The sequence below is a fragment of the Dysidea avara genome, chromosome 7, assembly GCF_963678975.1.
Source record: "Dysidea avara chromosome 7, odDysAvar1.4, whole genome shotgun sequence".
NCBI classification, from domain to species: Eukaryota; Metazoa; Porifera; class Demospongiae; order Dictyoceratida; family Dysideidae; genus Dysidea; species Dysidea avara.
In genome coordinates, this window is record NC_089278.1 from 15413377 (window position 1) to 15429255 (window position 15879).

At 38.7% G+C, this 15879-nt stretch overlaps 1 protein-coding gene across 1 annotated transcript; it reads right to left on the minus strand.

The window, feature by feature from the left end:
• Positions 1-941: 941 nt before the first annotated feature.
• On the minus strand, positions 942-15879 carry LOC136260940 (C-Jun-amino-terminal kinase-interacting protein 3-like). The gene is made up of 26 exons (XM_066054859.1): positions 15454-15879; positions 10936-11056; positions 10815-10885; positions 10698-10762; positions 9604-9781; positions 9295-9550; positions 9203-9248; positions 9100-9156; positions 8976-9042; positions 8847-8924; positions 7602-7705; positions 7317-7376; positions 6754-6882; positions 6615-6706; positions 6037-6197; positions 5507-5650; positions 5191-5314; positions 4684-4837; positions 4550-4630; positions 4422-4489; positions 4043-4372; positions 3790-3936; positions 3567-3673; positions 2840-3017; positions 2172-2305; positions 942-1252 (listed from the first exon to the last, which is right to left on the minus strand). Exons 1-26 carry the CDS (start codon positions 15754-15756, stop codon positions 1145-1147), a joined length of 3363 nt encoding a protein of 1120 aa, XP_065910931.1. The 5' UTR covers positions 15757-15879; the 3' UTR covers positions 942-1144.

Here is a 15879-nt window from a genome sequence, read left to right on the forward strand (position 1 = left end):
TGATTTGTTTATTACAAGTATACTGCCATAGGCATACTGCCATAGGCATACTGCCATAGGCATGTCCCAAAAGCTAGGCAGGCTGATGATGTAACATGCAAGAAGGGAACATGATAAAACTCACCACAAGTGTATTCCAACAAAACAACTACCAATGCAAGAGAAACTGGTAGTCAACAGTGATTCAGCAGGTCTGGCTGTTCATAAGTGCACATGATGCAGAAAATTGGTTCAGAGCAGAAACAGCAGGCCACCATTAGTGACTTATATATACATATACTGTGTTAGAGACCAGGCAACCTCAAGAGGCAAAAATCCATTCATCAACAGCACATGGAAATTCAGCACAACCAGTGTAAACATTAGGTCAAAGATCGGACCTTGAAGTCCATAGGAGATAAAAGTTTGAAGATGCTTTTGCTCCTTCACTACATAGAACACGCGACACACATGGGCAGTGACTAACAGGAAAAGTTTATGTAACTGGTATAGTTAGAATGATCAATAAATGACAGACATGCTTCACCGGCCATGGCTAGAGCTGGGCGATATCACAATTTCTTACCAACGATATATCACCACCTGGGACATCACGATATTACTAAATATCACAATATCCATATTTTGGTGGTATAGCAAAAATATTTTTTCCAAGAAATATATAACCAACACCTTCCTTGGCTATAATTTGCCTAGCATTTTCCATCAAAGAATAGCAAAATATGAGTAAATATACAGAATTGCACTAAATACAGAGAATTACTGAAATACAATGATAATATTGCAATTTTAAGATGATATTAGATGTATATATGATAATATCGGGCACTAACCATAGCTACTACACATAATAGCACTATACTACAGCTTCATCTGAGCCGAAGTAGTTTAGTATATAGCAATGGTTGTAGTGCCATCTGTGTACAACACTCATTGATACATATATTAATAAACTATATCACTGTATTGACTATGTACAACACATCACATTGCAAACCAAATGTGCAGATAAGTTAACAGTGTGTGTAAAAAAATTAGTACAAAAGTAATAGTAGTAGTAGTAGTAGTAGCTACCTGACGAGAAGACACTAACTACTTGTATGATACAGTTCATTGTGTGATGGTATGGATCATGTGATGTGGATCATGTGACTATATCCCACACCATGATGTAATTCTTGTCACTGATGATTGACGCTGCACTCGGCAGGTCAGTGTGTCCGGCTGCTCTAGCATTCAGTGTCTGGATGACCTGGAATACATCAGTACCAAAACTAATAATTTCAAGCAGCATTTTATGTGCATAATAGGAGGTAACTTTTTGAATGGTTCACTACTACTACTTGAAAAATGGTATGAATAGAATTCTTTGATCTTTGGGAGACAATGAGGTCTTTATAATCCACTAAAAGACCTGCTAGCAGTTTCTTAAAATGGTTAAAAACCTGCTAACAGAAAAGACCTCAAGCATTGCAATAAAATTGGTGAGTTGCAGAAAGTCAACCCACTGTACAAGTTTCTAACCATGGACAGCATAATAATATGCAGACGGTTCAGACAGTGACAAAGCTCTCCTAATAAAACTGATTTCCACATTGTCTTGTACACAGGATGTGCCCAAACAGGGAGCATACTATCAGAGAACTGAATAGTGACAAGCAACTTCAAAGTTCAACAGATAGTCTTGGAGAGAAATGTGCTGGATGGTATTTATTATTTATGAAATATTTGCAAGTTGACATTTTCCAAACGTTTATTATACACTTCTAGTAAGGGACTAACATGACAATTCATCACATAAAGGTACCATATTAAGGTATCCAAGACAGTAAGATTGCTTAATCCACAGCAATAGCCACTGCTATGTTCTGATTGGTGAACATTAAGCTGGATACCATCTACCACATTTATTCACAATAAAGCTAGTAGTCTCAAATACACACAAGGGCTCAATTATACTCTGGGTAACTATGGAGGTCCGTTTATATAAGCACTCTCAACACCCACTTTATCCACAATCACCCTGTGCCTCGTGTGCTCTAAGAAATAAACACCTGGGGCCAGGCTGGTTTAAACGCTACGTTTAAAATGATTTATATACTGTACCAACCCCAGTTATAACTATTGGGAAACACCCTATCCCACAGGGACATTCCCCCCAGTCCTCATACCTTCTCAGCGGTCCGCAGGTCAAGGTGTCCTTCCCCACAAGACATCACAAACAATGCTGGCTTGGGGGGTGCGTCACCAAGTCCAATGTAGACTCCCCCAAGTGGCTCATAAATATCAATCGGTGATGACACACCTGGATCACATGAGATCACATGATTAACCTTTGGATCATCCAAGTTTCAAGCTAATTTGTGACCATCTCAGCAAAACCCCACTTAGTTCACACAATTTCTTAATTTCGTTTTAATTATCTGCAGTGTCCAAGGAATTGAGTAGTTTAGTAAAGTATAATGCTATACAGTAGGAAGAGTAAAGGATTTGTACAGCAACTATACTACAGGAATATAAATTCGCAGGCATAACTTCTGGTTGCACTGGTCTAAAGAGTTGGGATATGGCTTAAAATTTCACAATGAATTGGAAAATCCTGTAGTCACTCGTGCATACAAGTATGAAGGTGTTTTAAATGAAGAAATGATGACAATCTTGTTTACATCTATCACATTGTAACATGACATATATACCACTGGGGCTTGTACTAAATAAGCTGATTTTTGCTGAGATGGTCAGGTCAGTTTATGCTCTAAAGGGTACTTTAAACATGCACACAACACACACGCACACAGCACACATGTACAAACATACACATAATGTATACACTACTTACCAGGAACACAGACCAATCCCTTCACTCCACTCACATGACAGTGTATTGATATTCTGATTTGATCCACAGAACAAAATGGACTAAAACTTGGTTTCTTAACAGGGAGCAATGATGGGGACACAGTACGCAGGCTGTCCGGCGAAGAGTGACCAGCACCGCTAGGAGGTCGACCACCCACCTAATTAATGAGGAGACATTTGCTCATATCATCACCCCCAATTGACATTTGTATTACAAGTTTTGTAGGGAGGAGATTCCATACCATGCACACTAATAGCCTGGCCATGTTACTTCTGACCCAGGTACAGTACAACATGGCATGGGTTAACTAGCTGGCTAACCTAGGATAGTGCTAACAGTGTGAGAAGAAATGATGTTTGTGCTCACAATAAATATGAAGTGGTGATATTACGTACTTGGCCAAACAATAGCCACAACTATTTTCGTGGTCTGAAACAACTACAAAGACTAACCACCACAGACAATTGTTTGTTGTCACAGCAACACTATGTTATATAGACACACACCCACCAGGTGATGGTCACATGACACTCCCTAATAAGGAAACCCAATAAGATGAGTGAGTCAACAATGTGGCTTATATATTATTCTCCTGTTATAAACCAACAGGTACTATTTCTTATGTAATTATGTAAACCATAAATTAGAATGGAATTCTATTGTTCAGCTGCCACACAAATTTCCTGTAAACAACTACAATACTCACATGGCCATGATGATCAACAGCTGCAACATCCACTGCTTCTTCTGTCTTCACATCTAATGGCTCTGGAATTTGGTCACGTGTGAATGCTGACTTCATCACCTCCCAACCTATAACAAAAATAACTGATTTAACAGGTCTATAACTCTACAATATATAGGAGCAAGTCACCTAGGATACAGTGTAATAGCAGTTCTCAATATAGGATAATAAGCCTAGGTCTCACCTTGTTCCTCGGCAACCATAGTTGGAGTTGAGAAAGGAAACTGTACAATCACTCCAGTGTCCGTTGCTATCCATAATGCATTGTGGGCAGCCACCATGCTGGATATCTTAACATTAAGTTTTGTATAGCGACGATCAGAGTGGAACACTAAATAGAACAAAATACACAAGCCGTTGTAACATGCATTCGTCTCAAAGTGTCACACACACACGCACACGCATGCACAGAGTAGTTGCTTTAACAACAGACTTACACAAGAGGCGGTTAATGGAAGGTCCCACATCAAGGTCTTGTAAATGTTGAAATGATGAAGCATGGAACAGTCTTAGTGTAGAGTCCTGTTTGATATTCACCCAAACACCATCCCCAACAGTTAACATGGAATTAATGATACTGCGCTTGTGAGGGTGTACAGTAAACTGTGCCTCAATCTTCAGTGAGCTCCCACTAACAACATAAATATAGTTCCCAACTGAACACCACACATTATGCCAGACTGCACTCATCGCTGAAACTGTAATACCGGGATCTTTTCTGATCTGAAGTGCAACCAGCTTGTACCCATCCCAGTCCCAACTGCCATCTATGACAAATAACGTGAAATACATGATTATAATTATGATTACCAGCACCTGAAAATCTTCTAAATACTGCCACCTTTGCATTGTCTAGCAATACAAATACTTTGCCCTTCAAGTGACTACAGTGTTATTATCACCATGACAACAGTGACACCACCATGTGATCATGTGATACTCACACTATCGATGTTATCGCTGCTGGCAACTTGTCAGCATGGATACACTTCTTCCAATGGCTGAATCCAGAGTGGACATAAAGGCTAAACAACAAATAACATGCTGTTACCATGAACAGCATATCAGGATGGCTTACACTCCAGAATCACTGCCAATCCACATTGTAACGTGCCGAGAGGATGGCAGGTCAGATGGACTATTGGTACGACTGACTGGAGCAGAATGAGACTCTCTTGATGATGGCCTCACTGGACTAACTAATGACTTGGATCTCATTTCAGTTGATAAGCCTGAGGGGATGAAATATTCTAATAAAACAATTTAAAGAACTGAGTTACTCATTTACTGATGCCTTCAGACACGCATAACTAACACCACATAGTGAAAAAAGTCAGTAATTAGTATTGGAGGATGTTTATTGTGCAACTATAGTTAATGTAGCTTTGAAAGTGGTATACTGTATAGCACTTGCCAATTTGGCATTGTGAGTTAGTGTTATAGGTGTCTTATATCCCACTATCACACCATGAGGTTAAACCTGTGTCATGTAAACAGCGTACTACAGCAGTACAGTTAATACCAGAAGTGTAGTATATATACACAGACCATGGGCATCAAATATTCTAATAGAACGCTCACTTACTGGCCAACACATCTGGATCATCAGGATTGAATTGTGGCACTGATGTGATGCAAGTAACTGGGGTCTGACATACCGGGAATGTGTCTAGCACTTCACCTACTGCACCAACGTCAACAATGGACACCTGGCAACACATCAACTGACACATTATCCCTCATAAAGACAGCGGTAGAAATAATTGGCCATTTCTAACCAATTTTTTTAGGACAAAAATACTGTACATTTTCAATGAGAAAACCTCAAAATGTTTTTATTTCTCAAAACTGGCTGACCAATTTCTGACTCTTATTTCTACCACTGTAAGGGTGGTCAATACCTTGGTGAGGCTTGGCAGGCTAGTACACACCCACACAAGAGATATGGATGCGTCTGGTGAAGAAGTGTTCTCTCTTTTAATGGCAACAGCAGTTGCATAATCCGACAGGAACATGGCCGGGTTGACTGCTGCTGCACATAACACCTACAACAGCATCATGTGATTGTCACACTATGCTATATATATTGAACACCACTGAGTGAAGTTTTATTTTAACCCTTAAAGACACATAAAACTTTTACAGAATGCTTTGTTTACACACATGGCAACATTAGGTTATGCGTATTTGCCTACACATAGGCTTATGTGCCGTAACGGTTAAGTATGGTAACATGTTTTTCTTCTTCTAAAGCAGCACCCAGCTTCAGGGAAAATCATGTTTACAGTAAACCCCCTTTATACAGTATATCTATTCCAGACACCTTGGGACCATTCTGAAGTGCCCAATGTTAGTGAGGTACCCTGATTCCAGAATAAACCGCGTACACTAAATACAAATGGGACCATGGGCAAATATTACACAACCCCACCTTAGCACCCTCTTCTTGGTAACTCATCGGGCGACATGTGTTGATGTTGATTGTTGTTGGAATCTTACTCTCTGTTGGCTTGTTGTTAGGTGACATTGTTATTATGTCAGAGTTGAAATCAGATGGGTGTAACCAACTTTGTGATGTCAGCAACATATCATCTAGGGGATCATGTGAACAGACACGATCAAATGATCACACACACCCCAATAAACACAATGACATCATAAAATGATCACATAGTGTAAGGACAGGTACAAACTATTTTGTATGCTAAAGAGTAGACACAAAATTCATTACACTCAACTGTTTTGTTTACAGTATTCTCATTATTGTCCATACAAAAGTTGGTCACAATCATCATTCACTAGTGGCCTCAAAAGAAAAGTCAACATTTGACACCTCGCCAAATATTCTATGCCACAAGTGTCCCGGAGCTCTTATAAACCTTAGACAATCTCTGGCAGTATGCTTGATTGCTTAACCATAATTATATTATAGATTTATGGCTCTGAAAAATTCCCCTATACATTATGGTAGCCATTACCATAAAAGTGATGTCATAGTTATTAACTCACCAGATGCTCTGGACGCTGATCTCTTGAGGGTTGGGATGAGCACGTTACGCTTAGCTGGAGATGCTTGTGGGTGTGTTTGCCTTGGAGATGGTCTGCATGAAACTATTAGAATCACAGTAAGAATACATGGTCAACATACGGCGGTTCATTAAAGTCTTCTTGGTCGTGATCAGGTGCTCTATTAGTACCAAACATCGGTCGTCTTGCAGGACTGTGAAAACCTTCTTCTAATTGACGCCTCTTAGCAGGACTAAACATGGCCGCCAAGCTGTGTGAATAGCAAACTCACTTTAAATGAGATTGTGACAAGAACAACAACCAGACTGAGATAGCACCTCTCTAGCACACCAATATAGGAAGATAAATTTAGTCTATCCAGCTAGATGATTACCACTAATAACATTTTTATGGCATATTTTAATTTTGAGGATCTGGAGCATGCCCCCTACACAGATAAAAATGACCTCTTGAGTAAATTACTGTTCTATTAGAGTATTTTGTGAGTACAAATATAACATGGATCCAGCCTGCACTCCTGTACTTTACCACATATGCACCTACCCACCCACGCATGCATACACACACCCATATGCATGCAAGCGCACACACACACACACACACACACACACACACACACACACACACACACACACACACACACACACACACACACACACGTCACAGTACCACATGTAATCTTACTAATCAATCCAACGAGATTTTCTTGCTTTACTCTTGAACAAGTTCAACTCATCATTTAACCTATCACAACATGTTACCATAACAACCACTCCAACAGGGTGTACAGTATCACTCCATAATTATGAATGTGTTAGAATAGATTTACCATATTATTTTCTGACTGAACAAATATGGTAATGATCACATTACATGAAGTAGATATCAACCATTACCATGACTACCATCACCATGGTGGTATATGTGCCAATAGTCCCAAGGGGATCTCTCAGATCACATGATCCTCACCTCACTTGGTCCATCAGACTAAGGTACTTCTCCTTGTATTCATTTCTTTCTCGTAAGATCTTAGCTAGTTCCACTCTGGAACAGCGTACACCCTCTGTTGTGATCTGTAATGACAATGAAAGGTATCAATGAGGCAAATGATCACAATAAGACTGGAACATAATCCTAGCATAACAGGTGCAGTGAACAATGAGTGATTAAATAGCTTTTGCATGGAAAGATGAGATAATCTAATAGAGCACAGTGACAACAATGAAATATCCTAATAGAACAACCACATATTGACTGTAACAGCCCGTTTACACTAGCCATCTAATTCGAACTATCTCAAATCAGAGTAATTTCCAAGTCAACGTAAACGCATACCGTATCAAACCGAACCGCTCTGAAATGGACCTGCTAGGGAATGTGGGTCTGGTTCGATCTAGTTTGTTCTACTCGCCCAGTATAAACAGTTGCAAACCTACAGTTCAATTTAGCTCTAATAACCGTAATAAGGATACGGAGAACTACAGCTAAAATGGCGACTGCAATGACAAAATGAAGCAACAGTGAAGTATTTAGGGGACGATACGGAAGGACAGCCTCAAGAACAACAAAAGGACTCTTAAACAAACAGGTACGCATGCGAATGAATAGTTAACCAACATAATTGAGAGGTTGTTGTCAACCCTGAAAACTTAATCATGCCTACTAACTAGTCTTATGATAATAGAGCACATAAGTCCCTTAACTCCGTCAACAATCTCTACTTTGATGAAAAATATGATTGTGGGTTTAAGTTTTTTGGTAATTGGAGCGGGCTGGCCTTTGTAGTATATAAATGGGGCTAAAAAATCAATCTGGGTCGAACTGAAGTGATCTCGTCCAGAGCGACCTGTAGTGTAAACAGGCTGTAAGTTGCCATTCCTTATAGCCTACAATGCCTAGTGTGCTGTTTTCAGTTTACAGCTTGTAGGCAAGCTGCATTAAGCGGTTTCAATGATGGCGAGCAAACACAACAAAAACAATAAAAGGAAGTTAACCATCAATATACAGCCTTTATTATATAAAATACATGGGTGTGTGGACAGACACGTATACATCTTTCCCAAACCAATTTCAGGAAGGTACACACTTAGTTAAACCTGTATTTGAAATTACAAGCAAAAATACTACACTATCACATGACTTAATGTGAAGAACATTGGACCCACAGAGAACACAGTCCCATGCAGTGTGCAAAAAGCACATCACCATGGATACCTCTTCATGTTTAGTCTTCTCTCTAAGGTCCTCTAACAATCTCTGACTTTTTCTTAACTCTGACTCTAAACTCTTCACCTGTAGGACCACACCACGTTACACTATACCAATCTGTACAACACTGCTCACTTTATTGGTGAGTTGACCATTTGCCACTTCCAGTGTTTGTAGACTAGATAGTGTTATCAACTTCTCCCTAGCAACAAAACAATGTTGTACACAACTATTACAAATGCGAGACAGACAGACATACTCTCTAGCAGTTCTTAGCTGAGCTGTGAGGTCATCCACTTTATAAGTAAGTTCATTCCTGCAACAACAGTGTAACACACAGACTGTTTTACATGTCCACTCACTTAAGACTAATTAATTCTTCATTATCAATGATGAGCTTGTCCATTCCTTAGCAACCGACCATAGTAACCAAATCTCAACACATCATACTCACCTCTCATTGGCTCAAATCCTTCACTTCCTTGTAGTTCAGCAAATAATGACTGTTGTTCCAGCTCTTCTGCCACTTGATGTGTAACCGTGGCAATGCCACCTTGTATTATCTCTACACTATCATCATCTATTCCAACATTTTCAAGCATCTCAGAACTACGAGACTCTTCAGCAAGGTTAATTAAGTTAGGGGGAGTCAACTCTTTTGCTCCCCTGGAAACCATCTCAGGTGAGTAGACATTCCTCTCTGCTTGCATCTATGGTAACAACATAAAGCTACACAATGATACAGTGAGGGAGTTGTCGTCACCTTTTCAGCATATGACTCTTCAAAACTATCCACCAAGCTATTCTGCGTCCTGACACGTCTCTGCTGTGGGGCAACTGGTAAAACACGTTTCTTAGCACCCCTAGGTGATGACGACATAAAGTCATGATAACCGGGATAGTTGTGTTTGTCCATCTCTGACGTATCTTCACCTTGTGACCTGCAAGAGAAATTTTCCAAATAATGATATAGATTGAATTTTATAGACCAATGAAATCTAATGAAGTTTGTCTCTTTCAGAGATAAAAACGAAGACTTGGTTGGCACAAAATCTACATTCTTATTTACAAGGTTTTACTGCAGTTAGTTTAGAGAGGTCTCACTGTCCATCTTATAGTCAATCAACTGTAGTTGAAGTAACATATCTAGATGGGTTTCTACTAGGGTTGAGCAATACTACCGTTTTATCGATATATCGCGATATTTTGAAAGTATCGATATCGCGATATTTTGTTATTAACTATCGTGATACCATGCCTGTACATTACTGTCATTAAAAAGCCATTTGTTATGCTGTGCTAGGCTTAAAAATCCTTGTAAGTCATAACCTGGTTACCCCTGCAGAGAGGTGTGAACACCATAACATAACTTCAAAGCATGTGTTACAATAACTGTTACTGTAAACATAGTTGACAGTGGCTAGTTTGATGCTACTTTTGAAGACTTCCTGCAGGAATACTGAGGAATACACTATGTAGCACCAGCTATGATTGACATATTTGTAAGTATCGTGAAGTATTCAGTATCGTGAATAGTGGCTTTAGTATCGATCGTGATACTAAAATGGCAGTATCGCTCAGCCCTAGTTTCTACGGCTTCAGCCAAAGCCTCCTTTTAAATTTTTATGTTACTGCTGTGCTGGCAATTTCAAACAACCATATATACCACTACATTTCAGTAGTATAAATGTAATTGTACATTATAATTATTAATTAGCAACATTTTACATTTCACCTTCCACGTTATAATCAATTGAGATACTCTAATAGAGCAGTCAAGTAAATACTCTAATAGAGCAGTCAAGTAAATACTCTAATAGAGCAACCAAAGTAACATACAAGCTATAATTTACACACCTTTGCTGTTTAGCCTGGAGCAACATGTTCATCGCTTCCATCTCATGGGCATAATGTCTAACAGACTGGATGGCGGGCAGTGAATAAAAAGGTGGACAGACACAGCAACATACACACCTCAATATTTCTCTGCTTCAATTCTTGTTGTTCCTTCTTCATATGTTCATAACGTTCTTCTAGTCTATCAACTAGTAACAAAACATAACCAATCAAATAGCTCAGTTTTGTGTTAACATACTCAATTCTTGCTGACTGTGCATCTTTGTGTCATTTTCTTTACAAGTCACTTTTAGTTTTGCAAGTTCCTCACTAAGATCTTTAATCTCTTGGTCACTAGCATCCTCCACCTTCAGTGCTCGCTACAAGTAAAATAACTCATTAATAAGACCACCTCATTATAGTGACCATGCATGTCAAGTGGGTACCAAATATATGTGTACTTGATGACCTCATTAACGAGACCACCTGAGCATGTCTAGTACCAAATATAAATAGTCATATACGAGGTGTTACTATAGCTACACTCACAAGCTATACGTTTCACCACATACACACTACCTGAACTGTGTAAAAATTTACTATATTCTAACAAATTTTCAACCCCTGAGTGGACAACACCTACATAACAGTCTAGCAATTATGATATTCCAATGTATTAATGCACAATTCAATTTCAATCCAGAAGCAGTAACAGTAGCACTTGTAAACTACGGGCCTTCTACTGCATCAGTTGCCCTAACTGAATTTTTAGGCATCATATCTAGCAACTTCGGATGATTTCATATTTCAACCTACTGTAAAATCTTGGTAAAAGGGAGTCAATGCCTGTAGCAGCACTTAAAAACGATTGCTAGACAACTGAGCCCTTAAATGATCAAAACACGCTGCCACACCCTTAACGACTACCATGCCCCTTCATAGTGTTGTACCCATAAGAGATTTTGCCGATATTCCGATAACTGATATTGGATAATATTTTCAAACCAATAAACGTAGCCGATCCGATATAATACAACATGTCTATTTTGTAGCAATTTTTACTACTGAAGGACCACTTTAGCTTGTTTATAGTGGCAGTACTGGTACAAAAACAGCTGACAGTGCATTGAAGCAGTAATAACAACATTATAATACAGGAAAATGCAACTCAGTACATTTGTATACATCATTTGGTGCACATGAGCATGTATTTCTGAATAAATTCATATATCTGTATCTGCTGTTTTTTCATCTTGGTGCTGATCCGATACCAATATACAAAAAACACAGCCGATATATTGTTTTTTTCCGATAACCGATCCGATTATCGGTGCAACACTACCCCTTAATGATCTAGCTGTAATCAGCTGTGGTTTTGCAGTAAAAAAAAAACAAGACACAGCTACCACTCCCCTTAATTTTATGTGCGGTTCACTCAAGATAAGCAGCGAGATCAAGATACTCTAATAAAGCAGTCACAGCCACACATATTATTATATAACAAAGTACCATACTAACCATACAGGGGCTGTTTGTATTCAGACTTTATTGATCACAATAATTATTGTTCACACAGCTGAGCCAGGCTATAACAAAAAGGTTGACGTACAGTACTAGTGCAAAAGAAGTAGGCTTCCAGTGATAAAAAACAACTATGGCACTATGGTACCTATTGCTAAAAGTACTATGGTAGCTATTGCAACATAGCTATGTGAGAAAATCCATACTTCGGATGCTGACATCAAAATGTAGGGATTTTCCCACACAGCTATGCCGTAATAGTTACCATCACTATATATCTTGTTTGTTGCTTTGCTACCTTTTTTATTACTGGAACCCCACTTCATTTCATAATTTTAATTGTACTAGTTTAATACTTGGACGTACATCAATTTTTAGCATTGGTTGACGGGTGCCTCAGGTGAGCAGCCTCTAAACATAGTTGGTTATGTAATGGCAACATTGGTCTACAACATTCTACCAGAGACTATGAGCACTGATAATAATAGTTAACTGAGCACTGACAATAATAGTTAGCTGAACATTTATGACAGAGACCATGGTTATGGATTGGGAGGGCTGGACAACAAGAAACATTTATAAAATTTCTACTAATATCGTGATATGGTACAATTAATACAAGGTGGACATGTCCTGGATGTGTTACTTGCCAGTTTCTTTTTCAAAGTTCAAATTTGAAGATGACAATATATTTTACAAGTACCAACTATATTGTATGTTTGTGTGCTGTGAGCTATCAATAATAGCTGCATAATCAACACCCATAATCAACACCCAATCAGTTATTCCAAAAAAAAAGAGTCCCTTACAATTACTAAAATACTGCCCACCTCTGGAGTGGATCGTATGGCATGGCCGAGTACATAAGAATCTAGGATGTACTTTGTGATACTATTCACTAACACTTCTTTTTAATGCCATATATTATCATAAGACATTTTTTGCAGGTACCAAGTCAGTAGCTCACATTAAATTATGAACCACAATCAGTGTCATGTTAAAATATGCAGCACATGTGGGGATAGACTTGTTAAATGACAAGGAAATAGTGGGGTTCTCCAGACTTAATGTGATAAACAGAACATTCCTGGTGTATCAACACAGATCTACAATGAAGCATTTTAAGGGATATAGAAAGCCAAGCCACTGATACTGTTGTTACAGAAAATGTCAGTACTGGTGATTCCATGAGTAGGAAGGAAAACCATTGTCCTTTCAACATGAACAGAATATTTGTTAGAACTGAAAGGAACAGTGATCAGTCATGCAATATTACACAGATGTACAAGCCCAGGTAACAACAATATAACATAAACCTAGAATGTGACCTTGTGATGTACATCTGTCTTCACTCTCTTAGCTCTTAATTTACTCACTGGCTTGTTCACTTCCTCTGGGATAAATCACTTGAGAAAATGGACCAACTACTAACATCAAGTGAATACTACTATATTTATTGTGATTCATATCTGGAGCACTTGAACAATGTCATCTCTTTCATTCTTGTTACTACTTATGGGAAAAATTGAATAGAAACAAGTGGAAATGCTCAATTAGTAAAAATCAGGCAATATGGAACTACTCTTTCCTGTGGCAGCCCTATGACATGGCTGGCATGTGTGACAGTCAAACATGGCACCTGGTGATGAAACTGATGCTTGGAAACCATTTTAGTCACATTCACAAAGAAGTATGGACATGATTCTCAGTTAGGAAAACATGAATTGAGTTGTGGTAGATGGAAGGGAGTTTTGTGAGGGTATTGGGGCTATTAACCCTTAAACCTGCATAGTCAAGAAAAATAGAAACTGAATATAATTCGAGGGCCTTATACAATGCACTGTAACTTTTGAATCATATGTCCTATGGCTACACAATTTATGTCATTCTACTTGTGATGTAACAAGGATTAAAATGATACCAAGGGTTTTACCCTAACGCAAAATGGTAAGTCCAAAACTAGCTGTGTAAGTTACTTTTTGCTAAGGAAAAATGCAAATCCTTACATATATCTTTATAATACAATCCATAACTCAATGGGCTCCTATCAGCTTGTGACAATTTCCATTTGCTTTGCCATTAATCTATCTATCAGGCCACACATCAATCAAAACTAAACATGTGGCAAGAAACTTGAAACAAAGAAACATGAGTCGCTGTGGTTCATAACAAGTAAGCTGCAGCAGTTATAGTGTTCACTTTAACTTCTCCAAGTGAACAGACTTTTGATCAAGGTGATCAAGGTGCAGCCTATAGGTTAAACTAAACTGCTTGTAGAGTTCTCACCAAACAAGATAGGAAATCTGGACGAGCGAAGTAGTATCACAAGTGCTCGCAAAGGGGAGGAGGGTGGTGGGATGGGCAAGAGATAAACTTCAAAATGGAGGCAGACCACGATTAAAGCCCAGACATAAGATTATAGGTCTGTGCTATCCAAAACTACATGGGCTTTTTCCTATGAAGTGAATGTTTACATGGTGGCATCATTTCTACAAAAAGGATAAGTGAAGTAATCATTTATCAATTATCAGAAATCCAGAGCTCTTAAACAAAATTACATTGCTGCATGAAATATGATCTAAACATCCCAGTGAGCCCCAACATTACATTGCAATTAGCGAGACCAACATGAAATGCCAAGTAGAATTGTGCATAAATTTCAAGTGGTGTTTAAGATACATACGTCTTGCACTACTCTGGGCAACACACGACATGAATCTAACAATTCACACATGGCACAAGGTACGTAATTTATTCCAGGTGAAATTCATAGTAAACGTGGCGACAATATGGAGGATTCAAGAATTTTTCCCAAGTAAAGGTGTAGTCAAGTGTGGCCATTGTATGGTAACCTGCTAATTGGCTTGTACTAATTATTTGTTAAATATTGTCAGAAAACTGAAGCCACAATACTACACACAGTATTTACTTTAAATACAATCAAATATTTACAAATCACAATAGTCACCTACTAACACTACACTATAGCTAGGGTCGACCCTTTATCCAGCTACAATTCTGATGCTACTAACAGCTGTTATTCCCATTAACACAAGAGCATGTATAACATGGACACCTTGGGAAGGCCTTTAAGTGTCCTGATTGTCAGTGGCCAGGTCAGTCTGGATTTTTCAGGTGTTACTTTTCAAGTGTCCACATAACAGGTTTCCACCAACCCTTTTATTAAATTATAGCAGCATAGTTGACATAATTATGTAATTACGGGTGTGCATTAAATAGAATCATTAGTCTTCACCTCTTCAGTTTCTCGCCTCAACTGTTTCTCTCGTTCATATTGTGTTACTAGCTGTACATTCTCTTCGCTCAGTTCCTCCAAGGCGGCTAAGTGATCACGATTATCATTCAACGCTGAATCCCAGCTCTCCAACACGTTAACTATCAGTGGCGCTAAACTGGATATCGAGTCAGCTCCAAACTGTCCAACTACTTTCTGAAATTCCTCATAGATGGCTTGTGCTAGGGCTGATACTCGTTCGGACACCAACGAAGTGTCCTCTTCGCCCACTCCAGAGGTAAAATCAACACTCTCAGTTGACATTGTTATTCTACACTATTGTAACCTCCTACTAGCTATCACCGTCTGTGTCTCCTTGAGATATCAGCCATTACACACCTTAACTATCCCCGTACTTCAGTGAAATCTATAAAATTTTACTGAAAT